Source organism: Sapajus apella, unplaced genomic scaffold (assembly GCF_009761245.1).
Source record: "Sapajus apella isolate SASKATOON/1434 unplaced genomic scaffold, GSC_monkey_1.0 scaffold32, whole genome shotgun sequence".
In the NCBI taxonomy this organism is placed as follows: Eukaryota; Metazoa; Chordata; class Mammalia; order Primates; family Cebidae; genus Sapajus; species Sapajus apella.
Window position 1 is genome coordinate 19,299,158 of NW_022436972.1, and position 27,908 is coordinate 19,327,065.

Consider the following 27,908-nt stretch of genomic DNA (forward strand, 5'->3'; position numbering starts at 1 on the left):
GGAAGAAGGAAGGAAACAGGAAAACCGATGGTAGTCCCACTGCATGTCGGTGACCGGAGATTTCAAAGGATTCTTGTTTAACTGCAGCTACCAAGTAGGTGACGTGGATAGACTTAGGACAGAGGAGTTGGGGGAGTTGAAATTGGGCTCTAGGCCGGGCGCGGTGGCTCAAGCCTGTAATCCCAGCACTTTGGGAGGCCGAGGCGGGTGGATCACAAGGTCAAGAGATCGAGACCATCCTGGTCAACATGGTGAAACCCCGTCTCTACTAAAAATACAAAAAATCAGCTGGGCATGGTGGCGTGTGCCTGTAATCCCAGCTACTCAGGAGGCTGAGGCAGGAGAATTGCCTGAACCCAGGAGGCGGAGGTTGCGGTGAGCCGAGATCGTGCCATTGCACTCCAGCCTGGGTAACAAGAGCGAAACTCCGTCTCAAAAAAAAAAAAAAAAAAGAAATTGGGCTCTAATTTCTACATAAGTGACACGGAAACCCTCCCCACGAGTTAAGTGAAGCTAGACCTCAAATTTATTAATGCCTCGGGTTCTTGCTGCCGGCTCTGGGAAGAGTCTGAGCACGCACAGCGGACTGCTCTCAGGCAAGGTAACAGGGATTAACATCAAACGCCCTCCTCGTTGGTCCTAGTAGCCACGAGGAGTGGAAACGCGGGTGAAAGCAAGAGTCGGAGGGGACGCGACGCCCACGCGGAGGCTGCCGGGAAGTGCAATTTGCAAAGGGGGCGGAGCCATGGGAACAGGACTGGAGAACCAGAGTTAAAAGCGACAGTGAGCGGGACCGGAGGGGCGGGGCATCATATGGGGGGGGGGGGGGGGGGGCCCAGGCGAGGCCCCGGCGGCCATCTTGAGCCCCGCCTTTTACTTCCGGCTGCGTCTGCTGGTAACTCTGCCGCCGGAGGTAAGACTGGGTCCCGGTAGAGGTCTGGAAGTTGTAAGCCCTCTTGCGGCTCTTGCGGCTGCGGCTGCGGCGGCTGCACTGGTAGGCCTGGTCCGGGCGGACGCCGAGGCTTGCGGTGCAGATATCCGCAGGCACGATCGCAGAGATGGCGATCGCGGACGCCTAGCGCCACCAGCCATGACAGGAGGCCGAGGACCTTGTCCCGAGACGCGAAGCGTCGCCCTTAATCCGTTTTCCTTCTCTGAGCCTCCAACCTAGTGTAACCCGGGGCGCTCGGGCTTGCATCGCATCCCAGGCGAAGCGCCTGTTTACCTACTGCCCGCTACATTTGTACAGCCTTTTCCAGTTTACAAAGACTTTTCTAGGCCCGCATCCACCGCGGGAAAATGTGAAGTAGATGTGCAGGCATTTTAAGGAGGGAGCCGGCCTCAACGCGTTAGTAGCGCCCACCGGCGCCTGGTTTAGGGGAGTGTGGATCTGCTGCCTTGGGCAGCGTCCACGTCCGGGCACGACCCAATGGCGCGGTCAGCAGCGTTCACCTGGTGATACCGAGGGGAACCCGCGTCTTTGGAGTTTGGCGAAATCCGTTCGGGTCGGAAACCGCTCTCAGAGCGCTGTGGGGGACTGGAAGTCATTTCTGATGAGGGAAATGGGATTTGAGCCCACTTGAAGGAGGTCATTCCAGGTTGCAGGAAAAATGATAGTTCATGTTTGTTAGTGTGGTAGAGGCAGCGTTCTAAGCACTCTGTGAATTAACTCATTTAACTTCCAGAGCAACCCTATCAAACTGATATTACTGTATTCCCATTTTGCAGATGGGCAAATGAGGCACAGATTAAACAGCTTACCCAGTGTCAAGTAGTAACGAGTGGTGAAGTCAGACTTTGAACCCAGAGGGCCTGGCCCCAGAACCTACACTGAAACTATTGTACTGTGGCATTGAGTAAAGTCACCCGATAGCAACATCCAGGCCATCCTAGAATTACGCATAGTTGGGTTTAACTAACATAATAGGAAGTGAGACCAGAAAAATAATGTGGGACCAAATTATAGACCATATTTAGAGCCAAGTGGAAGTGTTGGGCGTTTATACATGTTATATTTTTTTAGTTTTTTCCCCCACAGTGTAGTGGATATTCTGATGGGCAAGCCATGTGAATTTTTATAAAGGAGAAGAGACCCAGCCTAGGCAACATGGCCAAACCTCCTCTACAAACAAATTAGCCAGGCATGGTGGTGCCCCCTGTGGTCCCAGCTACTCCGGAGGCTGAGGCGGGTGGATTGCAGTGAGCCGAAATCACACCACTACACTCCAGCTTGGGCCACAAAGTTAGATGCTGTCTTTAAAAAAAAAAAAAAAAAAGACAATGCTTGTACACAGGTAGAATGTGACTGAAGTCTATATGGAGTTTTATTCATTCTTACCTTTTTTCAGTCATCCTTCATGATTTTAATTTTATGAAACTTTAATGGCATTAAACTTGAAGAAAATTATAAAATTAGCATGGTCTTCCATTTCAGTGACTTTCAGGTTCTCAGCTACTGGCCTAACAGCGAAGGGGATTAGCAGTCTCCACCTGCAGCAGCCAGGGGGTGGTCAAGCAGTTCTCATCTGCTCATTATTGTGAGCTAGTATCTGTGTTTTTAATTATGACTAATGGATACTTAACACTAGTGAAATACACACTTATTTTATGTATTTGTTTTTATCACAGTTTTAAAAATACTGAGTAAAAATGACTAACAATTACATGTAGGCCATATTAGGCCTGCAGATGAGCTGTTTGTAGAGATCCATTAAACAGTAAATTAACTGGATTCAAAGGTCAGGCTTTAATCCCCAAATATATATAATTAGGATGATGGCAGTGGGAATTCAAAAAGAAGGTGACTTTGAGGCATCTCAAATGTAAGTTAGGCAAGACAGGCATTAGTCTGGAAAAGGGAGGCCATGAAGAGAGGAATGGTTTGAAGGTGAGATGTAGAAGCTTAATTTTAGATGTATTAAGTTTTAATAGCTGGTAACATGTCTTGGTAGAAGGGCTCAGCAATAAATTTCATTATGGGCACTAGTGCTTGAGAAAGATTGGTTATAGAGATGCAGATTTAAATTCTTTCACCCAGAAAATGTAGTTGAAATTTGGGGAATGAGGTTTAGGGAAAGAGAGAGTGAAGAAAGAAGAAAAGGGAGGTGGGAGGAGACAGAGTGAAAGAGAAGAAGCCAGATCCTGAGTTTTCACTGAGAAGAGGATTTGAACAACACCATGGTTGTCAACAGCCAGTTATTGGCACTGTAGTCCATTGGTTTTGGGAACACCTGTCTAGGTTGTTAAGAGCCAGTGGAATAGGACATCCTGAAAATGAAGAAACATCAAAATCCAAGAATCTGAGAGAATGGGAACAAAAACCCAAGTGGAGATACATGGAAAACTTGAGAATCAGGGGAAGAAGGATAAAAATAGAACTCAGATTTCTGCAGGTGTATGTCGTTTAGCTTCAATAAGGGCTCTTTCTCTACAAAAAAATATTTTAAAAAATTATTCAGGTGTGGTATGTGCCTGTAGTCCTAGCTGCTTAGGAGGCTGAGGTAGGAGGATCACTTGAAGCTTGGAGTTCTAGGTTACACTGAGTCATGATTGTGTAACTATACTACAACCTGGGCCACAGGGCCAAGACCCTGCCTCCAAATAAATAAATAAATAAATAAAATATAAAGAGAGGAACAGTAAGGATTGGTCTTTAGGGAAATGGATGTATTATGCACTGAGAGACCCTTTCTTCTCCAAAGAATGTTGATGTTCACTAACTTTTGGGAAAAATTGTGTGACTCCCACTGGCACTGTGAAATTGTTTTTCTGGGCTTTATTTTTATTTTTTATTTTTGGAGGAGAAGTAGGAAGGGTGTTGTTTGGTTTTTTGGTATTCCACCTTACTCTGTCACCCTATTTCTCCCAGAAAATCTGGCCTAGAACATACATACATGTTCGTTCTGGAGCCTAAATGAAATCTATCAGACAAGTGACATGATATATACTATGTAAGTTTTTATATATTTTTTTCTTACTGAATATCAGTCACTTCAGCATCATTCATAAGCCCAATTTTCTTACACATCCTTTCTAGTCACCCTAGTAGTAGTCATTCAGGCCTCATCTCTTCCCTCCTTTTTTCTCCCCATGTTACAAGTTCCACTTACAACTCTGAGCCAGATAGAGACATTTTCCTCTACTTAACTAGTCCACACTCGTTTTCTTCCCTCAGCAGTTGAATACATCTCATACTTCCAAATTACACTTGAAATTCTTTTTGATTTAAAAAGATAAAAACTTTCATAATACTTTTACTTCAACAAATGTTTTTGATCAACTACCACCAACAAGCCTTATGGCAAAATAGGTATTAAGGTGGCCTTGTGGCAAATAATTAGATTATGGGCAATTAAGGTAATTAGATTAAGTGGTGATGTGGTATCCCATCAGGGTAGACAGTCACCTAACTCAAAAGAAGAAAATGTCTCTATTGAGAATGCATATGCATATATAAGCTCCGTATAACCTTTGCTGTGAAAGGTATATCCCATTGTAAACCATTTGGTCTTTTTTTCAGCATCGTCTACCCTTTGGTTCAAGCAAAAAGCAATCAACAATTGGATAGGTAAACTTGTTTTTTTGTTCATATATTACTCTGAACATTGAATGAAAAAAACACTAATAGCTTGTTTTAAAACGTGCTATTTTTCACAGAGAAAAATTCTATTGAAAAATAAAGCTACCCTTTATAACATATCGGATATCATAGTGTGTTACAGTATGTCATATCAGGTTCTTAGTTTATGTCATATTTCTTGTTAAGCCTAACATATTTTTTGATTTGTAATTAAAGATAGTTTCTAAAATGGGTGGGTAGAAAAAATACTTTAAAAATTTTGTTTTTTAAAAAATATTCTACCAACTTTTAAAAAGTGTTTTGACTTTGTTCCTTCTGGCCAAATGAAAAGTATTTGCTTTTGAATTTTGAAAGTAGAGAAAACTGACAACTTGAGATTTATTAAAATAGATGAACAGCAAAGTATATAGACTCCTATGTATCAGATCCATGCTCAGTATACCGTCTTTTACAAAATGGATATAGTCCCTGCTACATTTAAGAAAATCTGGTTTCCTTGTGGAATAATGGAGCAAATAAATTTTATTTATTGGTCTCATATCTATGTGTTAATATATTAAAATTAAACAATGTCTATCTCTGTAAGTTCATTATTTAAGATAGGATTGTGAACAATAGCTAAAGTTAATATTCAATAACTAATAACGTCTCATGGGAGTTTGTTTAAGAATTAATCTTTTATAAATTAAAAGCATAAAACTGAGCAGATGTTAGTTTCTCTATGTACAATTGTAATATAATTCTACAGAATCTGTTATCTTAGAGTGCCTTTTAAAAAAAAAAAGTATTTAAAGAACCTCTAGAGAGTCAGGAGAGCATATTAGCTAAGAGTAGGGACTGATGTCAGACTTCCTGGGTTCAAATCCTAGTCTTCCAAAATAAAACTAAGTATTTGGGTTTATTGAAAAAATTAAAGATAAGATTGAAGCTAAATTTTTTAAGTATTTTACAAGACATTTCCAAATTAGCTTTTTAAGATTATTGTTAAATATCTTTGGAAGAGCAATCCTAAAGCTACAGCTGATAGGCACATAGTAGTGCATTTCACTGAGATCACCAGGGTGGTAATACCTGTTCCAGATATCTAAAGGTTTTTCTTTAGTATGTAGGACTTAACTGCCTTATATTCTAATACAGTGCTTCTAAGAATAGGAAGGGAATCTTTCCTTGAGAGGTACACGTCAGAATCAGTGTGGTTTCCCTTTGCTCAAGAGGCATTTATGATAAAATGGTTTTCTTTTTTCCTGTATTGATCAGTAAAGGCAATAAAATATATGTTATTTTACATGTAAGTTTAAAATTATTTTTACATGAAAATTTAAAATATTTATTGGACAGAAAAGAGTTACGCTTATGTTTTGCTTAACTGGTTTGTTTTAAATAGAGAAGTGTTGATCTTGTTTCATATTGCTTTCTCTTAAAAACTCATGAGATGAGTAATTGGATCTGGTTTAGTATCTAGAAAAATCTGTGTTAGTCTGTAAGTGTTCAGTAATGTTATCTGTTATTATTAGCAAAATCATTATCACATCATCTTTCTTCCATTTTGAAATCAACCATAATTAGTCATACCAATTCCTTGTCTACTTTGTTGCAGTTGATAGGCAGATTGTTAACAATTTTTAATCTTCTAAACTAACGTAATTAGTTGGTAACTTACTTACTTTCTGCCTTTTTTAAAAAAGAATTTGGGGCAGTCCACCATGACAAAGAACTTGTTAATAAATTAGTAATGATATACCAAAGTATGAAATATTTTAAAAGTGAGTAACAAATGTAAATGCATGTACGTGAGTTAATCAGTTTCTTAATATTTACTGGAGAAAAATGTGAAAAGCAGATTCTAGGTAAAAAATAGTTGTATGTTCAGATAATTTATCTGAAGGAAATTGGTTTTGTTTCTAGTTTTTCAGGAACTAATTCTCTGGAAATTAATGAGATTACTCTTTGCTAATAGGAGAAGAATGGCATTGAAGCAGATTTCCAGCAACAAGTGCTTTGGGGGATTGCAGAAAGTTTTTGAACATGACAGGTATCTATTAAGAAGATATAATTTTAGATATCTTTCATTCTGTTGGATTGTTTTGTTCTATTTTAAAACAAATCTTTAGATATTATGGTACCTTATTTTACTTTTAAACTTGCTTACTCTTTCTGTGGTTATCTATTTGACAGTTTTACCAGACTTAATTAGCTGTGGATATGATTGTGTGAGGTACAGCCTTAACAGAGAATTATCTTCAACCAAGAAGTGTTAATATTTCTCTTAACAGAGAGGTATTTAACTTGATGCTTTTCTGAAACTTTGTGAAAATGCTTATGTTGCCAGTAAAAATTCTGAAAACATTTTCTTTGAGGATCTCTAAGTGTAGGAAAAACACCTGGACTTTTTGAGAAAGAGCACATTAAACACATGAATTTGCTTCTGCAGCCTCCAAAACGGCATTAAGTAAAGAGATTAAACACACACACACACATACACACACATACACACACACACACACACACACACCCACCCACCCACCCCTGTAAAGGCAAAAAGAAGCAGGAGACAGGAGCTAAGAGTAACATATTAGAAGCAGGAATACAAATGGACACGTAGTGCCTGACTTATTAAAGCCTAGAAAGCTAAATTCTAAACATCAGCAATAAAAAGCTGAGAAATGACACAATTTATAAAAAGCCATAGTAATTGAAGGCACCAGGTACACCTGAAAATCAGGATAAAAGTTGAGCTCAGAAAAAGGAAGATTAATTGAAAGTCTGTTTTTAAAAGGTGATAGATCTGAGAGTGTCCCAGCTTTACGCACTGCCTCTTACTAACTCTGGAGAAAGAGTGGAGGTATGTTCTCTAGAGACAGTAAACAGAGCATTTGTATTAGGGAATACCAGACATAATTAGTAGGAGTTGTAATACTGCAAATAAATTAAGCAAAAGTTTACACACTGAGTTTCTTTTACTAGCTTTCAAAATTTGGGGAGTTAGTCTTGTATCCTTCAGAAGAATTGTCCTGTGGGAATTTTGAGTAGCCCAAAAGAAGAGATTTCAAGATACTGCAATTTGCCAACAGAGTAATCTAACCAGAGCTTACAGTAAAGCAGTGATTGAAAACTCCACTAGTAGGCACAGTGCTTTCAACTAGATTTTTAGTGTTTCACTCTTAAATAGGAGTGGACGGCTAAAGATCACTAGACATTTATGTAAAGCCTTTAATTTAATGTAAACTGTTCATATCAAAGGCATAAAAGATATTGACCTCTGACTTCGTAGGATGCTATTAAAAATATTCAAGTACATGGACAGGCGTGGTAACTCACACCTGTAATTCCAACACTTTGGGAGGCTGAAGCAGGCAGATCACTTGAGGTCAAGAGTTCAAGACAAGTCTGGCCAACACGGTGAAACCCACCCCGCCTCGTCTCTACTAAAAAAAAAAGAAATACAAAAATTAGCCAGGCATAGTGATGCATACATGTAATCCCAGCTACTCAAGAGGCTGAGGCAGGAGAATTGCTGAACCTGGGAGGGAGAGGTTGCAGTGAGCTGAGATGGCACCACTGCACTCCAGTCTGGGCAACAAGAGTGAAACTCTGTCTCGAAAAATATAAAATAAAATAAAATAAACTTCAAGTACAAAAAAGCCCAGACATTTAAGTTTTGATAGTAGAAATAACAAAACTCATTAAAAAAAAAAAGGCTTAGTTGACATTCTAGAAAGTAAAATAAGACAAAAGTGATAAATCAGAAAGGATAAGAACATTAGAGGACTAGTCCAAAAACCCAACATTAAATATTAGAATTTTGGAAAATAAAGCAAATAGAAGTATAGATACAAAGAATAAAGAAATAATTCAAGAATTCCCAGAACTGAAGGGTTTAAGTTGCCAGATGTAAAAAGTTGTCTAGTACAATGGAGGAAAACAGATCTACACCAACAACATTGTAAAGCTTTGGAGCATTGGAAACAGAAGATTCTCAAACATTGAGAAAAACAGAAAGTAGATTAAGAATTTTCAAAGGTTTAGGTTAGCTCAATGGTATTACTAGAACAAAGAATGCAGAGCAGCAGTGCTTTCAGGATTCTGAAGGATGACTTCTATGTCCAATCATATTGTCAGTTAAGTGAGAGTAGAATGAAGACATTTTTATATATGAAAGGCCTGAAAGTGTATTTCCTATGCGCTTTTGGAAGCAACTGAATAATACACTTCACCAAAATGAGGGACTAAAGCAAGCTAGCTGAAGACGTAAGCCCCAAGGAAACAGATCAGAGGAGAAAGAATTTCCAGAGGAGCGGGGTCATATTAAGGCAGCAGCTAGGAAGCAGCAGGTCAAAAGTTGGAGATATGGTAGCCAGAAATTACATGCAGGCATTTATATCAAATTAGTTAAATAATAAAACTGCAGTCCCACTAGCCACATTTCAGTTGCTCAGTAGTCACAGGTTACTAGAAGCTATTGTACTGGGTAATACATATGTAGAACATTTTTTATTAATATCACTGTAGAAAGTTCTGTTTGGCAGTACTGGTCTGAAGAGATTTTTTTAATGTAGATGAAATTGATAGAATTGACTGTATTGGAGAGGAAATTTATGAAACCAATCAGGGTTGAGGGAGTTTGGTATCGAATTTGTGATACATATAAAGTGACCACACAAATCTTTGTGCATGAGATGGTATTCTTTTGGTAACTGAGCAGCATCTTAATGACATGATAGGGACAGAGGTTTCAGAAGATGGCTTGATAATCCTGTTTTTTTTTTGCTTTTACATAAACGTGAATCATACCACTGTTGAACATACTTTAGACCTGATTTGTTCCACAGCTACCTGAGACAGGTCTTCTTTTAAAAATGTTATTGTGATAAGAACACTTAACATGAGATATGCCCTCTTAACAAATTTTTAAATGTGCAAGAAAGGTCTTAAGGCACCAACCACCCTGTAACAAGATTATGTTCTCTTGATTTTACGTATTGATAACAAATATTCCTGCGTTGGATATGGACGTAATATGATATTATAATGAAAGTAAATGTTTCAGCTTCTCTTACAAAAGTTGAAAACCTAAAAACAGCTGTCAGAAATTTTTTATGCCATCAGTCATCAATAGGAAAAGTTGCTTAGAATAATGTGAATAAAGGAAATCACCAATATGCAGAGAATGGAAGGGAGCATACAGAAAACTTCTCATGATGAGGCCTTTGTGGGAGTCTATTCTTAGCAAGGAAGGACAACCAGTAACAAAAAGAGAGAATTCCTAGCTTAATGAAAATGAAAAACTGAAAGAAAAGGGGAAGTAATTCTAATCTACTACATGGCTCATCTCTGAATAGCATTTATAACTTCTTAATATTGATTAACCAAAATTATATATGATAGGAGAGTAGAAGGAGAAATGTGGGGGAGTGCCGAGAGCAAAGACAAGGAGGTGAAAGTTCACTAAAATCCTTCCATAATGGAAGTCAATAGGTAACTAAAACTGAAGGATCTAGAAGCAGTAATAAAGTCATGTTATTTAGATAGGGACATAAATACCAGAAAAATCAGCTAAAAGAAGTAAATTAATTATCTCTGGAATATGCAAATGAAAAGATTGGGCCAGGGAAAACTAGTTTTTCATAACAAAGTTTGTGGAAGTATTTACTGTTTACAGTTACAGTTCACTTTAAACTGTATGTACTTGTATAACTTTAATAAAAAGATAGGTATTTACTCTGAAGTGGTAAGAGCTTACTTCCAGCTATATGATGTTTTAAATTAAACCCATGAGAGATCATTGTTGCATGAATTACTGTTTACTGGAAGATTGCCTGCGGTTTTAATCAAAATTATCTTTTCTAGTTGCATTAATGGTGATTGTGATGAAATATTAGTTATGAAAGAGCAAATTAAGGATGTGTTGCATTTTAGTGCCCTGAGCAAGTATGTAAGATCTCAAGAATTCTTTTTTTTTTTTTTGAGATGGAGTCTCACTCTGTTGCCCAGGCTGGAGAACAATGGTGCGATCTTGGCTCACTGCAACCTCCGGGTCCTGGGTTCCAGCAATTCTCCTGCCTCAGCCTCCCAAGTAACTGGAATTATAGGCACCCACCACCAGCCCAGCTAATTTTTGTATTTTTAGTAGAGACGGGGTTTCAGTATCTTGGCCAGGTTGGTCTTGAACTCCTGACCTTGTGACCCAACCACCTCTGCCTCCCAAAGTGCTGGGATTACAAGCATGAGCCACCGCACCTGGCAAGAATTCATTTTTTTGATAAAAGATGATTTGTGATTGCATACATTTCTTTAGAAACAGAAACAATTTTTTTTAATAAGTACCACAATAAGGATTACATTTTTTTTCACTTACGCTGCCCAAAATAACAGTGCCATGCAAAGTATAGGCTCAGGTTGGTTTAGATCAATATGCCAGATTGGCCACATTCTTTCTTTAAGCGACAAGTATATTCCTTAAATGTTGATGGAACCACTTATTTTAGACATGAAATCGCTTACTTTGGACCTTTACTATATATCTTTTTATATAGTGCATAATTATTTTGTTTCTATCTTGCCTAATGAGGGACATTAATATTTTGTTGCTAAAATTAGTGTTGAACTGAACTGCAAAATGAAATTTGCTGTCTACTTACCACCAAAGGCAGAAACTGTAAAGTGCCCTGCGCTGTATTGGCTCTCAGGTAAGTATTATGCATTTGAGTTTTGTAAAGTGGTTTCCGTTTTCTTTTTGAGCCTAAAGTCCTTAAGGGCCTGTCATAGTCTACTCTGTTTCTTCGTCCTGAGAACAGTTTCAGACCTACTGAATTACACTTATTTCACATCTTTTTCTAATAGATCAAGTAACTTAGCAGAAAATGTAAAGTTCTGTACTCAATAGCAAGGGCTTAGAAAAGTTATTTACCTAATTTGTACCTATTCAAGCATTTCTGGAGTTTATAGAGACTTTACTAGTCCAATAGAACAATATTAGGTGAAATCAGGACATCAGGACACTCTAATAAGAAACCAGCTATTTGTAAGAAGTCAAGTAACTTCTTACAATGTTCTCTAAAATAATTTAATTAGACTCCATAGAGCTTCTCTGACAACAAACTAGAAAGTCACAAAAGAATGCTAATGCTTCAGGCCGGGCGCGGTGGCTTAAGCCTGTAATCCCAGCACTTTGGGAGGCCGAGGCGGGTGGATCACAAGGTCAAGAGATCGAGACCATCCTGGTCAACACGGTGAAACCCCGTCTCTACTAAAAATACAAAAAAAAATTAGCTGGGCATGGTGGCGTGTGCCTGTAATCCCAGCTACTCAGGAGGCTGAGGCAGGAGAATTGCCTGAACCCAGGAGACGGAGGTTGCGGTGAGCCGAGATCGCGCCATTGCACTCCAGCCTGGGTAACAAGAGCGAAACTCCATCTCAAAAAAAAAAAAAAAAAAAAGAATGCTAATGCTTCTTAATCAGAGGTTCGTATTAAAGACTAGATTGTGAAGAGAGTAACATTTTGACACCTGTCTTTTGAAACTTCTATGCTAACTTTTCTTTCACAAGATGTTGGTACTACTTCATCTTTAGAAACAAACATTATAAAGAGAGAATCATAGCAACTAAATTGTGTCATAGAGTACTATTTTAATTTTTTTCTCCAAATTGGTTCCTGTAACTTTGATTTAACAAATCCTCCCTCATGTTTGTTTCATCAATGACAAGTCCCAAATACCTGTCTTTGAAAATGAGAATAAATATTTTGTCTTAAAGGGTAAAGATTAAGTACATATCTGACTTTAACTCAAGAAAACATTTCCGTGATTGAATGAAGAGCGCTGGTTTTGCTAGAAAAGCATAGATATTGCCAAAAGCAAGAGCAACAAAATTAGTTATTTAATTGTTTCAGAAAACATAATATTGTGTAGCTAAAAATGATCTTAGAAGTCATGTAATCCTTAGAAAGAAAATGAAGCCCAGAGAAGCTAAATATTGGTCAGGGTCACACAGTAATGTGGAGTTAAACAAATTTTCTGACTCACAGCCCAGAGCTGTATTTAGTTTTTTCTCCAGTTGTTTTTGCATTTTGTTTCCGGTGAGGGCTATTGTAGTCATATCTCTTGGTTAAACAATAATAACCAGATCAGAAGGACCAAGGCATTGTGTCATAGGTACTGTAATAATAAGGCCCTAAGTTCTAACCAAAATTGAATATAGCAAGACATCTGAGCTTTACAAGTATAAAACACAGAATTTTTGTTTGTTTACATCAAATGACAGGACAGTTTCCTTAGTGAGATGCTGAAGAACAGATAGACCTTGGAAATTAAGGCTTGATTTTCTGAGTAAAGGTAAGATTGCACCAGTGCACATGAGATGATGACAAAAGAATCTCAGAAGCTTTACTTCCCAGTAAGTCTAAGGAAACCAATGACACAGCTATTACATTGCGAAAATAGAGAAATTTGCTGAAATCAAAACATCCAAACTGAAATCTTAAAAGATAGTTCATGTGTAGTGATTTGTATCTTTCTCCAATGAAGGTGACCATTGAAACAGCCCTTTATTAGCTGTGTACCCAATATAATTGAAAACATGTCCACACAAAAACTTGCACATGAATGTTCATAGCACACTATTATAATAGCCAAAAAGTATAAACTAACCAAACGTCTCTCACCTGGTGAAATGATCAATAAAGTCTATTGGTATTTCATTCCTTGTCATTCTCACATCATTATTATAGTATTAGATACCTAAAGTAAAAGAATTAAGTCATCTTCTCTGTTACATGACTGAAAAGCATAGAGCTGGGAAAAATAACAGAAACTTCTAAAAACTGAGGCTAAAACTCGGGGGATGGCATGTGATCACCATTACTCTCTTTTAAGTTTGGTGAAGAATACAAAGGTAAATTTTGTTGCTGAGAACTACCTGTATATAAAAATATTAAGTTATTTGTATTCTGAATACTATAATATTTGCTTATTTACTGTAACTGTTCATGTTTTGATGCAGAAATAGTGTGAAGTTTAATTAGCATACTTGATAACACTTTACTGGAGTTGTTTAATATTGGGCTTATACACCATATTGCCACTCTATAGTTTGAAAATTTCTGAATTCCCAAACACATCTGGTCCAAAGCATTTTAGTAATTGAAACTTTAGTAAGTGATTTTAAAAGGATAGTTATGGAATCACTTAACACAGTTCTTAGGTTAACACTATTATAAATTTTATTTAAAAAGTGAATTTTAGTGTCTTAATTATTTCTAAAGCAAAAAAAAAAATTTTAATAATACCAAGTAAGCTTGTTTTCCTGTATTATAAAAAGTGTAAAGCTTATAAACCATTCACAATATAGCATGAGATAATTTTTTTAATAATTTCAACTTTTACTTTAGATTAAGGGGGTACATGTGCAGGTTTGTTACATGAGCATATTGCGTGATTTGGAGGTTTGGCGTATGAATGATTCCATCACCCAGGAAGTGAGCATTAGAACTGCTAATTGGTGGTTTTTTAGCCCTTGTTCATCTCCCTCTCTCCCTGGTCTAATGGTCCTCAGTGTTAACGGTACACATCTTTTATGTCCTTGTGTGCCCAGTAACAATATTTTTTATCTTCAGGTTTAACTTGCACAGAACAAAATTTTATATCAAAATCTGGTTATCATCAAGCTGCTTCAGAACATGGTCTTGTTGTCATTGCTCCAGACACCAGCCCTCGTAAGTGTTTGTGGTCCAGATATCCTTTATAAACATCTAAATCTTTAGGACTGTTATAAGTGGTATGATATATACATTATACAATTCATTTTATATTTTTGCTGTTATCTCTATTAACCTTTCAATTGTCATCATGACTCCAAAATACTATGCTATACATTTTCCTCATTGAGTTTTACTCATGACATGGCTCTTAAGAAAGAGGATAGTTTTGCTATTCCCATTGTACAGATTAAGATACTTCAAAGCAGAGTTTGAGCAACTCAATTCATATATCATATTGGAACTACTGTCAAAATACTAATATGTAATGCATAGGAAATTATTTTTTCTATTCCAAAGGTAAACTGTCTTGTTACATGATAATTACGTCTTTTTTTCATCTCTGTTAACATCAATCATACAGTTAAACAAGTATTAGTTTTAATGTAGATGATCTGAATATTTACATTAGAGAAATGAAAATATCAAATATGTGAGAACTCAATGTATCAGACAGTTAAAACTTGTTTTATGACTCTAGAAGTGGCAGGAAATGGAATTTAAATGGCAGTAAAACTAGGGAAGGTATATGGCTGGCCTGGGAAGTACTATATTTCCTTTCACAGGCATGTCTGGTTAGAAATATAACAGATTTAATTCAAATAGCATCAAAAATATGAAATATTAAGGAATAAACTTAGGAAGATGTATAAAAAGGAAACTAAAATTTTGCTGAAGATCATAAATGAAGACTTTAACAAATGAGAAAATGCTGTTTTTCTAGATGGATAAAATGGATCTTATGATAAGGGTATGTCTTCAAATTACTCTATGTGTTACTGTCATTCTATTCAAAATCCCAATAGTTGGCTTTTTAACCACATGCAAGTATATAAAATAAAACGTAATAAATTTAAAAGAAATATAAAAAAATTTCAGTGGAGGATGGATAGACAGGGGAATGTGATGGAATAACTCCATTAATAAAGCATATTAGAAAACATTTTCAGTTCAAGATAGCGAGTTGAGCACAAGCATCTGCTGCCCCACTCCTGTGTAAAAGAGAATTAAAGAGGTGCTGGTAGTGAGAGAGGGTCATCAGGGAAGGGATCACAACATATTTCTGAAAGACAAAAAGAAGATTTAAGTCCTTTTGACAGGTAAACCAGAGTAAGGAAGCATATGTTCAGAGTACAAAAGAAACTTCATCAACAAAGGAAGTTAGTGTGCTTTACCCTGGCAGCTGAATACTCCAGCTTGGAAAGTCATTTTTTACCTCACTGGCCAGAACGAGTCACGTGGCCCCATTCAAGGGCAAGAGGAGCAAGAAGCATAATCCTATCATGTGCTCCAGAAGGCAGAGAGCTCACAACATTTGTGAAGAGTTCCCATGCAAGTGGACTTGCAGATTCATTTGAAAGTGTGGTACTAAACATGGGCCATTACTACAGAGCAGATGAAACCACAAGATTGTTTCTTGATAGGTGGCTGCAATATTGAAGGAGAAGATGAGAGCTGGGACTTTGGCACTGGTGCTGGATTTTATGTTGATGCCACCGAAGATCCTTGGAAAACCAACTACAGAATGTACTCTTATGTCACGGAGGAGGTGATTTAATTTGTACTGTAATTATTAACTGGTGACTGCCAACAGTTTGATTTTGGGACACAAAGTCCTTACAATCTTGAGGATTTTAAACTAGGGTACAAAAGTTATGAGTGAAAATTCCAAAGTTTTCTAGTACTATAGTCCTATTTACTGCAATTTAAATTAACACTAAGTACAATTAAAGAATTTAATCATTATAGTGAGACCTGTTTATACTACCCAGAATAACCAAGAAAATGATACATGAAAAAACCTTTACTTTGCCTGGCAGCTGGTTCATTTGGATATAGATTTGTTTTGTTTTGTTTTTAACCATTAAATTTACATAAGCACATTTGGATATATTTTATAGTGATAAGCCAAGGCTTAGTTAGAAAATATAAGTGGTAAAGCATTACTTCTATTAATAATATTTGTATGCTGCTTATGCTTTTCTAAATTTTATATGATCTTCATTATTAATGTGTATATCATAAAACTTAGAAACAATAATGTAGGTTTTTTATCACCCATATTTCTGTTACCCCAGAAAACACTTACGTTTTGGTATATTCCAGACTCCTTCTATGACTAGTTTTCATGTAACTGTAATCTTTTTATTTTGTTCTTTTTTATGTTATATATAAAAATATTTTCCAGTGTTATTCTAATTTTAATAATTGGATAATATTCTGTCATATGCCATAATTTACTTTTACCTCTTGTAGGATATTTATGGTTTTTTATATATTTTTACCCTAATAAATATTACTGCATTGATTATCTTTGTGCATAATGTTTTCTCCTTAAGGACTGACTTCCTTAGAATATATTCCAAAAAGCAATTACTAGGTCAAAATTTAAGAACATTTGAAGGTTCTTTCTGCATCACCTTCCTAAAATGTTTTCAGAGAAGTCTGTACCATATATTTCCAGGGATATATTAATAACCATAGTTTACCTGAGAATTTTCTTTTGTTTTATTTTCATTGTTACTTGTTCAAACCATTTAAAGACTATGATTTGGCAGCATTGATTTTGTAATTATTTTATATAACTTTGAAAAAGTCTAAACTTATTTTCTTTGACATCTTTTGTCACATGATTAAATTTTTTCTAGCTTCCGCAACTCATAAATGCCAATTTTCCAGTGGATCCCCAAAGGACATCTATTTTTGGCCACTCCATGGGAGGCCATGGAGCTCTGATCTGTGCTTTGAAAAATCCTGGAAAATACAAAGTAAGATTATCTGAACTTCTAGTGATAAATATTTCTCTTGAATAACATAATATTAGGAACCTTCAAAGATTAAAATTACAATATTGTTAGTATTGAAACTAAACGTTTCTAGTGTTGAGAACTTTGGGGTGTTTGGCAGGTGGGTATTTAATTTGACCATAGAGTATATGCTACAGAATCAGAAGCATAGGAATTCATTAAGAGTGCTTTCTTATTGGCCTACCAAAAGTATTATAAAATGTAGCTTCTGCTTTAATTGGTTTTATTCTAACTATGGTTTTGAACACGCTTTTTTCCCCTAAAAGTTATTGATTAATGCTATTGTGGCAGAACCTATCATTTATAGTCTTACCAGGAATGTCTTTGTGAAGTTGACTTTGATTTTCTGAGGTAAAAGATATGATTTGTAGAAGCTTAAGTATTCTGTTCTTAATGCCTCTGATGAAAATTGAAATGCAGCTTGATTAACAAACATCGCTCTCAGCCTTTCCTAGAGTCAGATTTGAATAACTACCATATGTAGTGTGTCATATGTGCGGAACAGCATGTTACAAGAGGTGAAAAGGAAAGTGTCAAAGCAACCATCATCTTAAGATTTCTTCTGCCTTTAAACGTACAGGGCTATTCATACCCTTAAGATTGGTGAACTTCATTATTTTAGGTGTGCTACTGAGATATGAAAATATTTTTCATAGCAATTTCTTGCTATAGCATTAAATATTTTGTTTTTGGTAAGCTTTATTATAATTTTACTAGTTCATGACATGATACTGGGTTTTCTGCTAAGTAAGCATTTTTATTTTTTATTTATTTGGAGACAGTGTTTTGCTCTTGTTGGCCAGGCTGGAATGCAATGGCACAATCTTGGCTCACTGTAACCTCCACCTCCTGGGTTCAAGCAATTCTCCTGCCTCAGCCTCCCAAGTAGCTAGGATTACAGGCATGTGCCACCACACCCAGCTAATTTTGTATTTTTAGTAGAGATGGGATTTCACCATGTTGGCCAGGCTGGTCTTTAACTCCCAACCTCAGGTGATCTGCTGCCTCAGCCTCCCAAAGTGCTGGGATTACAGGCGTGAGCCACTGTGCCCGGCCTACTTCCATTTTTTTAAGGCAGTCCAATTATCATGTCTGAGGTAGAAAAGCAAACTTAGTTGAATTTTTCGTCCTTTAAAAAAGCTAATATATACCACTAAACATGTACATTGATGAGTACTCCGAAGTTGAGAGATCCCATCTCTGCACCATATCCAGTGAAAAAGAACATTTTATAGAACACAGAGTTGTATTAAAAATTCTATCATATTGAAATGCATTGCTCACTGCTTTGTTGGTACTGTTTAAGAGAAATAATGTGTCAGGCTTAGTAACGTTCACTAAGATAAGCATGAACTTTTATATTACTATAGACTAATTTTAGTGCTAAAAAGAGCAGAAACGCTGAACATAAACTTCTGTTTGTATCTTAATTAAATTGCAGTGTACTGTTTTGCATTATTTTAGCAATTATATTTATTAGCTTTCTTAATAGAATATACAAAAGACGTGTTATGGAAAGGCCTACAATCTAAGCCAGTAATGTATCAAAAGGAAAATTGTTCACAGGGTTTTAATGTCAAGTCAGAATTTTTAAGTAAGTTGCCAATAACGTCTATATTTTTAAGCAAGTTGCAAGTATCTATTCATATTTAATTTAGCAAAATATAACTCGTTTTTAAATTTATTTTGTTTCTGAAGTCTGTGTCAGCATTTGCTCCAATTTGCAACCCTGTACTCTGTCCCTGGGGCAAAAAAGCCTTTAGTGGATATTTGGGAGCAGATCAAAGTAAATGGAAGGTAGGTACTGAATGGCTATCTTAATACTCAATCCTAAGTTTTCAAGTTTCTTTAAAAGGCTGGACATACCACAGACATTATATTCCTACCCTGCTCAAGTTAGGGCTCAGAGCTGAGATGAATTAGCAAAAGTTATATATATTTATATCAACAAAAAACCCTACTTTCTAACTGTATTGAATAATGACAGATATTCTAGGGCTACATTTTTTTCTACTAAGGGTTAATTTTTATTTTTATTTCTAAATTAACATGACTTCTAAATTAACATAACAGAAAATACCACATATTACAGGTTGAGCATCTCTAATCTAAAAATACCACATATTTTAGGTTGAACATCCCTAATATAAAAATTCAGAATGCTACAATGAGCATTTCCTTTGAACGTGACCTTTAAGCGTCATTTGAGTATTCAAAATGTTTCAGATTATGGAGCATTTCTGATTTTGGATTTTTGGATTAGGGATTTTCAACCTGTGTTATGAAATTTTGACTTGCCTCTTATTACTATATGTTCATTGTGTAATAGAAACAAAGAACCCTACCTTTTTAAATTATTTTATGTATTTGTTTTCAAAATTCAGTATTTCAGATCTTGATTTTAAATTCTAGACCTAAGAGTGGTCTAGAAAATAGATACTCTGTTATATACATTTATGTGAATATTCCCACAGCAAGATTGCTTTCTTAAGCATGCAAAACAGGTGCTTGCAAGTGAAAATAAAAATGACCCTTTCTCTTGAGAGCCATTTTACTCTTGTGCAGAAATGGGCCATTTGCAAACTCCACCAAGAGTCTCAATACTTTGAACTCATCATCGTGCCTTGTTAACAAGCAGAAAATACTTGAATGGATAAAAAACACAACATCTTTGTCTTAAAGCATTTATAGTTCTGTGTTCAGGGGTCATTCTCACAGGAACCCCTACTTTATTTAAGGGTGATTACTGAAATTCCAACAAATTAGAGGGTTCGTCCATTAGTAACTAGATTACAGTTGTGTTTACGCTTGAATTTTTATATTGGAAGAATGCTAGAACTGATTTAGGATTAGGTCCTTTGAGAACTGACATTGCATGTGCATCAGTGTTTTGAGTCTTCATCAGGTGCAAAGTCTATGCTAAGTTCTGAGCTCCTTTGTTATGAAAATGGTGATCTTTCGTATCTACCGAGGGCTTGTGGTCTAATAGAAGAATTGGGTAAATGACCAACTAATTGGAGGGAGAAGGTGAGAGGTAGAGGCACAAGTAACCTAAAAAGGAATCTAGTTATGTACTTTTCTCCAAGTGACAGTAGATTTTACTGTCTTAATTATGATGTATTTAGGGTATTTATGATTGAAATCAGGAAACCATGTAGAATTATGAAATCATAGGATTTAGAACTAGTCAGACTTCATAGGTCCTCTCTCACTCTTTTAAGATGAAAGGAAATAGAGTCTTCAAAAGCAGGATACTTAGAGGACAAATCTTTTGATGGCTGTTTGTCTTGGTCAACTTACAAAAGTTGTGGTTAGTGAATATATGTGAACAATTAAGAATATTTCAAGATGAATGATAAAATATAAAATTGTAACTAGTGGCAGCTCCTCAGATAATAAATTTGAGATGATGTAGATATGATTCAGATTATTCATACCAGATCTTTCTGAAAACTTACATAGATAGCAGAGGTTTGGTGCTTTTCAACAGCAAAAAAGAAGGCTGAATGTATTTATGTCTGGAATTAGAGCCATGAAGAAGAGACCAAAAAAAAAGATTATCTGAAATAGAGACTATGTAGAAAAAGATCATGGAGTTAGAAGAAACTTCTAATTTCTGATTTGTGGAAGGAGTTACAAAGAAAAAAAATCATGTTCTTACTGGAGTCAAGAGGAGATTAAGAATATGAAAGGTTTAGAAGGAAAAGGGACATTTTGTGAAGAATGCCTGAGATACAGGATTCTTGCCACTAGTCTAGGACTGCCTGAAAGCAGGGAAGAGACTATTATTAGAAAATAGAATTCTGAAGACCTTGTAAATAAAAACCTGGCAAGATTTTTAGCCAACTTAAAAGCATATTTCTGATTTAATCAGCCTTAGAACTTAAATAACTTTACATTTCTATTTGGGACTAGTATAGTATATTCTGAAGAATACCTTTGAATTTATTTTTCAATGTAACTTCTCTTTTTACAGGCATATGATGCTACCCATCTTGTGAAATCCTATCCTGGTTCTCAGCTTGACATACTAATCGATCAAGGAAAAGATGACCAGTTTCTTTTAGATGGACAGTTACTCCCTGACAATTTCATCGCTGCCTGTACAGAAAAGAAAATCCCCGTTGTTTTTCGATTACAAGAGGCAAGTACTAGGAAACCTTAGCTTGATATAAATAATGTAACTATGAAGAATAAGGATTTCATGGCATTTTCTTACCTTTATTTTAGAATATAAAATGCTACTCTAGTAAGTTTTTAATTATATTGACACTTCAATTGAAAGCCTGCCTATAAAATTAATTATATCTAACACTAAATTTGATAGAAATAGGAAAGCTTTTGGCAGTAAAAAATATTATTTTCCATCAAACCAGTAAATAACAAGATGTTTGATGCTTGAATGATAATTAATCTTCAATGTTAGCGGATACATCTTTCTTTACACATATGCCTTTGCTACAGTAGAATAAAAAAGACAAACTTCTACCCCAATTACTCCTTATTTTATAAGCATATTTTAGCCTCAGCAGTTAAGTATTATTTATCACATATACGTGCTTTATGTTATTTGACTTACCTACTCAGTTATTTGTTGTGCTACTTGACATTTCTAGTTGTTTAAGAATAATTACTGAGTCCCAGTTGGCTTGCAAGCTGTTTTAATTAAAATACTTTTGACTCTCCACTACTCACCTAACTCTATATATGCTACTGTAGTCATAATTAAAGAAATTTTGCTTTTATTTTTTTAAAAAATTAAAAAGCTTCAGGATATAATTTAAAATATTTCAAAGTGAAAAAAATGAGCACCGAAAATTATACATGATCATGATTTTTGAAAAAATTTTATTCATGTTTAAGGTTAATGTGTCAGGCACATTGATCTAAGATGTAATTATGATGGTAAAAGTTCAAATAAGTCTAGATCAATGTGTAATGTGGTACATTACAGTTTGTAAAATGCTTTCAAGCATTAACTCATTGTTAATTCTTACACCCACAAGTGAGATGTCATTCCTTTCCTGTCCATCTGTTTTACAAATGAGGAGACAGGCTCAGAGAAGTAACCCGCTTATCTAATATCACATAGCTAGTAAGTGATGGAAGCAAGACTGGAAGCAAGGCCATTTGACTGCAAATACTGTCCTCCTGTCATTTATCAAGCCATTCTCAGGCAGCGTGATGTGCTCCTGAGGAGCGAAGGAATGGAATTCGAGCTAGCACAAGGAGAAATTGTGCGTAGCTTGCTGCCTGTCTAACTTACGCAGAAGATCTGAGCAATTTTCCTGTTTGCAGGGGTATTTTGCACATATGAACTATATATGCACATATATATAGTGAGAAAATGTCATTATATATACCTTGTTGTCTCTTAGTGTCCATCCTTGAGTAATAGAATTTTGTTTTAGATTTATTTGAACATTTACCGTCACAGTTAAATTGTAGGTCAACAACCCGTCTTGAGAAATCCAAATGCCGGTTTGGCTATAAATATAATAGTACATTTAACTTCAGTAACTATAGCTATAAGTGACGTACCAAACCATGTTTTTTCCAAATGACCTTAATTTCTTGGCACTACCCATGATGGATGGATGCCTCATCTGCTTCCCCAAAGACTGTGCCCAAAAATTCTGTTTCTACAACGTTTCTGCCTGCCAACAAAGTCTGAAAATCTCTCAAGTTTGTTATAAAAACAACAGAGTTAGAACATGGCTGACATTCTTGGAGGGAAAAATAAGTCAACTTACTTGTTTCTAAAATGCCTGTATCCCAAGCAACTAGAACACGTAGTTGGCTATACTTAATGAGGAGTCAAGACAAACCACTCAATTCTTCTAAAAAAGTAAGGAAGTTATTCAAAGCACAAGAGTTACAATCTTGAGCTCGGACACAACTTTCTATTCACTTTACTTCCAGCATGGTCAGGATAAGAGTGAACTACACAGCTTGAAGCAGATTTCGTTTAGATATGTTGTAATTGAATCAACAACTGAATGAACATGCCTGAGTAGTGGCCCCAGAGAGTCTACCTTCAGATTTTCTTACCAGCTTTGACCCAAGATTACCTTGGGTCTGAGAGTTCTATCACCTGCTTTATCATATCACCTGCTTAATCATTTGATTATAAGCATATTGTAACTGTATTTCTTTGTGGGATAGAAGCTGTGAAAAATAAGCTGAAAATAATAGGGGATATATATAAATAATATGAGAGGGAAGAAAAATGATTACAATCATGCACATGATACACTCAACTTCATTCCTTTACCTCTTTTTAATGGTGTTAAATGCTCACAATTTATATTCTGTCAAATGTCAAAAAAAAAAAAATTAGAGGGAGGGGTTAGTGCATTGGGGATATTTATTTGCTTATTTATATATTTTTCTTTTTCTATTTTGGCTTCAGGGAATCTAAATTGAAAAAAAATACTAGGTAGCAAACTTCTGATATCTAGTGTACAGAGATCAAATCTTATTCTGAAAAAGAAGGGCTTAGTACGTCTTATCTTTACTTACTGGAGTTACACAGTGAGGAAAAAACTTAGTGACCTAATACTCAAGAAGTTTCCAGAAACTGTATTCTCTTTTTGTGGAATAGAAGGAGAGGCTATACTACCTCCTTAAGCCTCAGGACCTTTTTGAAGATTGAGAGGCTCTTACAGCCTCTGGATCTGCCTTTTAGAGAAGAGTAAGAACATGGCAGAGGATCCCAGAAATGTAGAGCTCTCTCGTTCGTCTCTATATTCCACGCTTATTTAGCATAGTTATCTAGCATAAGGACTCTCAATACTTGTTAAATAAATGAGTACAATGCAAAGTCTTCCTTTTTAAACACTGAAGAGATTTAATAACCTTGGAATTCATATCCAAGCTTTTCTAATTGGGTCTGGAAAATATGTAAGAAAACATTGCCTGTTAGGATAAATATCCACCATAGCTGCTAGAGCACTGCTTCCTTTTGAGTGAAAAGAATGAAAGAATGAAATGTGTTCATTTATTTTTATACTCCAGGAGTCAGAGTTTTGTTACCAAGGATTTTCCATTTAAAGTGTGAGGTAGAGGCAAAAAAGCCCCTTGAGGTGTCACTAAACATAGGCATTTGCACCAGCTGCTTAACTTGTCATATCAACTCGTTCATCAAATAATTAAAGAAGCCATCCTCATTTAATAAGACTGATAGGGGCCGGGCGCGGTGGCTCAAGCCTGTAATCCCAGCACTTTGGGAGGCCGAGGCGGGTGGATCACGAGGTCAAGAGATCGAGACCATCCTGGTCAACATGGTGAAACCCCGTCTCTACTAAAACTACAAAAAATTAGCTGGGCATGGTGGTGCGTGCCTGTAATCCCAGCTACTGAGGAGGTTGAGGCAGGAGAATTGCCTGAACCCAGGAGGCGGAGGTTGCGGTGAGCCGAGATCGCGCCATTGCACTCCAGCCTGGGTAACAAGAGTGAAACTCCGTCTCAAAAAAAAAAAAAAAAAAAGACTGATAAACAGAATCCCTAGTTGGAGATGATACAGTTAGCTCGAATTGTATAGCTCAGCAGGATACCAATAGTTCAAATGTGTTCTACTGCGTTTTTGTTGATATTTTTAAAAATTCTTGATCCCTCATGGCAGGCATTTTCTTCCTTCTCATCTAGGTGAATCTTTATGACTATGGAACTTTTGGTCATTTGTTTTGGGTTTTAGATGTCTTGTCTTGTCTTGCAATATATTCCTGGGTTTACCTTGAGACTTCTCTAATAATAATGATGGCTATTCATGTGTGTCTGATGGCTCTTAACATACAAGAAACTAAGGATAAAATATGGCATACTCAGTCACATTGGGACTTGGTCACACAAGTCTTTTGAGGTGTCTGTTTCTCTGCATCTGTACCCATTATTTATCAAATCCATCTTTTGATCTGTGAAAAATGACAGATAATAAATACTTGGGTACATTTTACAGGTTTCGTGACCTTAACAATTCAAGAATTATATGGATGCAAAATGCTTTTCTTTACATTTCTTTCTTTATATAGGAAACTGTAATTTAGCTCTAAATTTAACTAGCCAGCTGGGACTTAGTCTAATCATTGAGAGACATGACATCAAGTAATTTTGAGGCTCAGCTTTAATCTTGACAACATTCCTGTGACATTCACTTCCATAATAGATGACAAATTGCTTTAAAAGACATAAGTTACTCTGACCTTAACCCAGAACTTTTTATTAACTACTGTTCCCAAGATAAACATTTAATACCTCTCTGGAAGGGAGAGATTGAGAACATTTACTGATTCATCAAAACCTTGGGGATTTGTCTTGTTTTCTGAAGCGTCAGTGATATTTTTATTAGCTCTATTTTTATTTCTTAAGTGCTTAGAAAAATTCTCATTTTTTCCCATCAGTGACCATTTACTAGTCCAAAACTGAAAGAAAAAAAAATCTTTCTTAGACTTTTATTTATTTTAGTTTATTCAACCTTGTATTTTACTTGTGGGTAGGGATAAATTATCTGGTGTTTGAAAGTTCTTAGAAAGTTCTTCCCACCTGGAGTGTAAATTAGTTCAACCATTGTAGAAGATAGTGTGGTGATTCCTCAGACCTAGAGGCAGAAATGCCATTTGACCCAGCAATCCTATTACTAGTTATATATAAAAGGAATATAAATAATTCTATTATAAAGATACATGCACATGTATGTTCACTGCAGCACTATTCACAATAGCAAAGACATGGAATCAACCTAAATGACCATCAATGATAGACTGGGTAAAGAAAATGTAGCACATCTACACCATGGAATACTATACAGCCATAATAAGGAATGAGATCATATCCTTTGCAGGGTCATGGATGGAATCGGAAGGCATTATCCTCAGCAAACTAATGCAGGAATACAAAACCAAACGCCACATGCTCTCACTTATAAGTGGGAGCTGAGTGATGAAAACACCAGGATATATAGGGGCAACAACACACACTGGGGCCTGTCAAAAGGTGATGGGGGAGGGAGAGCATCAGGAAGAATAGCTAACGGATGCTGGGCTTAATACCTGGGTGATGGGGTGATCTGAGCAGCACACCACCATGGCACACAGTTACTTATGTAAACTGCATATCCTGCACATGTACCCCTGAACTTAAAAGTTGAAGAAAAGAAAAAAAAAAAAGGAAGAAATTTTTTACCACCCTAATACCTTATTTTTTTTTCTTTCTTTTGGAAGACTATTTTTTATCTTGTACTCGGAAGAGGTGTCAAAGTCACCAGAAAGAGATTATTTCTCCATTTACCTACAACAATGGTTTTAATTGACTGAATAGATAGAAATATCTTTCAACTCAACTGCTTAGCACATCACATTTCTCTCTGTTTCATGGTAGTTTTTTAACGGTTTACTGACTTTTTACCTAATTTGATGTATTGCTATGGGATATCAAGGTTTAATGAATTAGTCCTTTCTCCTCAAATAAAGATATGATATACTTTTACTGTGCAGGATGAATTCTTAACATGATTTATGATGGCTGTATTTGACTTCCCAACAAGGATAGTGCATTTGGGCATTTTTGTGTTCTTTTTCTATATATTTTTTTTGCTTATTTTGTATTTTTTTTAATAGTCACTCTCTTATTGATGTGCTGCATTTGTAAATTGAAATGTCTTGCCCATGTTTCTAAGCTCTCTAAATCCTGATTCTTTTCATCTTGGTTGATACGACAGTGTCTACTCTGCATATTTAATTAATGTGTTACTTCCTCTCTTTACATATTAATGGCAGCATTTAGAAGCTAGACTATGTTTAGAAGCTAGGCAGAATGTTTAGTTTTCCTTCATATTTTCTCTGCCCTTTTATGTACAGTGAAAATGTTAAAGTATGACAACCTTGATTTTATTATAAACCTTCCTCACACTTCTTTAATGTTATGACTATTTGCAAATTAAATGACCTTAGAGATATATTTAATGTTTCTAATATTGATGTTTCTGAATGGAAGATAAATCTCTTATCATCTCTGTATCTTGTCTTCTAGGGTTATGATCATAGCTACTACTTCATTGCAACCTTTATTACTGATCACATCAGACATCATGCCAAATACCTGAATGCATGAAAAACTCCAAATAAGAGAATCTCTTCAGGATTATAAAAGTTGTAAAATACAACTGTATTGCTGAGCAAAAAAAAATTTCAAAACATTGGATTTTATAATGCTAAATTCATTCTACAGTTGAATCACATCTGAATAAAGATATAAAACCTACTTCTGATTTTAAAAGTTATTTTACAAATGTTCACATAGGACATCTTTAATGCTTTATATCTTTTTCAGTGTCATTTAGAAATTCTTATATTAATCCCAGGTCATAGAATATGAATGTAATCCTATTTGAAGTGTAGAATAGTCACTCTGGAACAGAAGACTTAAAAGTAATTTGGCCCAAACACCTCACCTTTCCAGACTTTAAGCCTCTGAAGGCATGGTCTGTCTTTGTCATGGTGTTTGTTGAATCTCTAGTGTCTAGCAAGTGCTTGATTTCTAGTGGATATTTAATAACTGTTAGCTACAGAAGAAGGATGTAGGTTCAGAAAGGTTAAATGAATTCCCCATCATTACACAGCTATTTGTGGGATATCAAAAGACAGATTTTCCAAATTCCAGTCCAGTGATACTTTTTCTTACGTATTGAGCCTAATATATTTATGAACATTGGTTTTGGGGTATATTAAGGCGCTCAAGAATTAAATAAGATTCATTCTGAAAATGGCTAAATAAG

The 27,908-nt window shown here is 35.9% G+C and overlaps 1 protein-coding gene across 6 annotated transcripts; it reads left to right on the top strand.

Annotated features, from left to right (window-relative positions):
- ESD (esterase D) lies at nt 1–27,394 on the top strand. 6 transcript variants are annotated; one of them, XM_032294681.1, is made up of 10 exons: nt 1–94; nt 4,520–4,567; nt 6,486–6,611; nt 11,177–11,265; nt 14,190–14,288; nt 15,755–15,879; nt 16,979–17,098; nt 18,836–18,934; nt 21,114–21,281; nt 27,164–27,394. In XM_032294681.1, exons 3-10 carry the CDS (start codon nt 6,514–6,516, stop codon nt 27,242–27,244), a joined length of 879 nt encoding a protein of 292 aa, XP_032150572.1. In that variant the 5' UTR covers nt 1–94; nt 4,520–4,567; nt 6,486–6,513; the 3' UTR covers nt 27,245–27,394. The 6 variants fall into 6 exon arrangements, with proteins under 6 accessions (XP_032150572.1, XP_032150575.1, XP_032150573.1 ...); XM_032294684.1 differs by having other exon boundaries at nt 7–94; nt 6,537–6,611; XM_032294682.1 differs by lacking the exon at nt 1–94 and adding an exon at nt 518–601.
- The last annotated feature ends 514 nt before the right edge of the window (nt 27,395–27,908 follow it).

Excerpts from the sequence above, each read along its gene's own strand:
- ESD (XM_032294681.1), top strand. The coding sequence starts at position 6,514 with ATGAGATTACTCTTTGCTAATAGGAGAAGAATGGCATTGAAGCAGATT. Across the intron at positions 11,266-14,189 it reads TGCGCTGTATTGGCTCTCAG|GTTTAACTTGCACAGAACAA; the intron begins GTAAGTATTATG and ends TTTTATCTTCAG. Across the intron at positions 14,289-15,754 it reads TGCTCCAGACACCAGCCCTC|GTGGCTGCAATATTGAAGGA; the intron begins GTAAGTGTTTGT and ends GTTTCTTGATAG.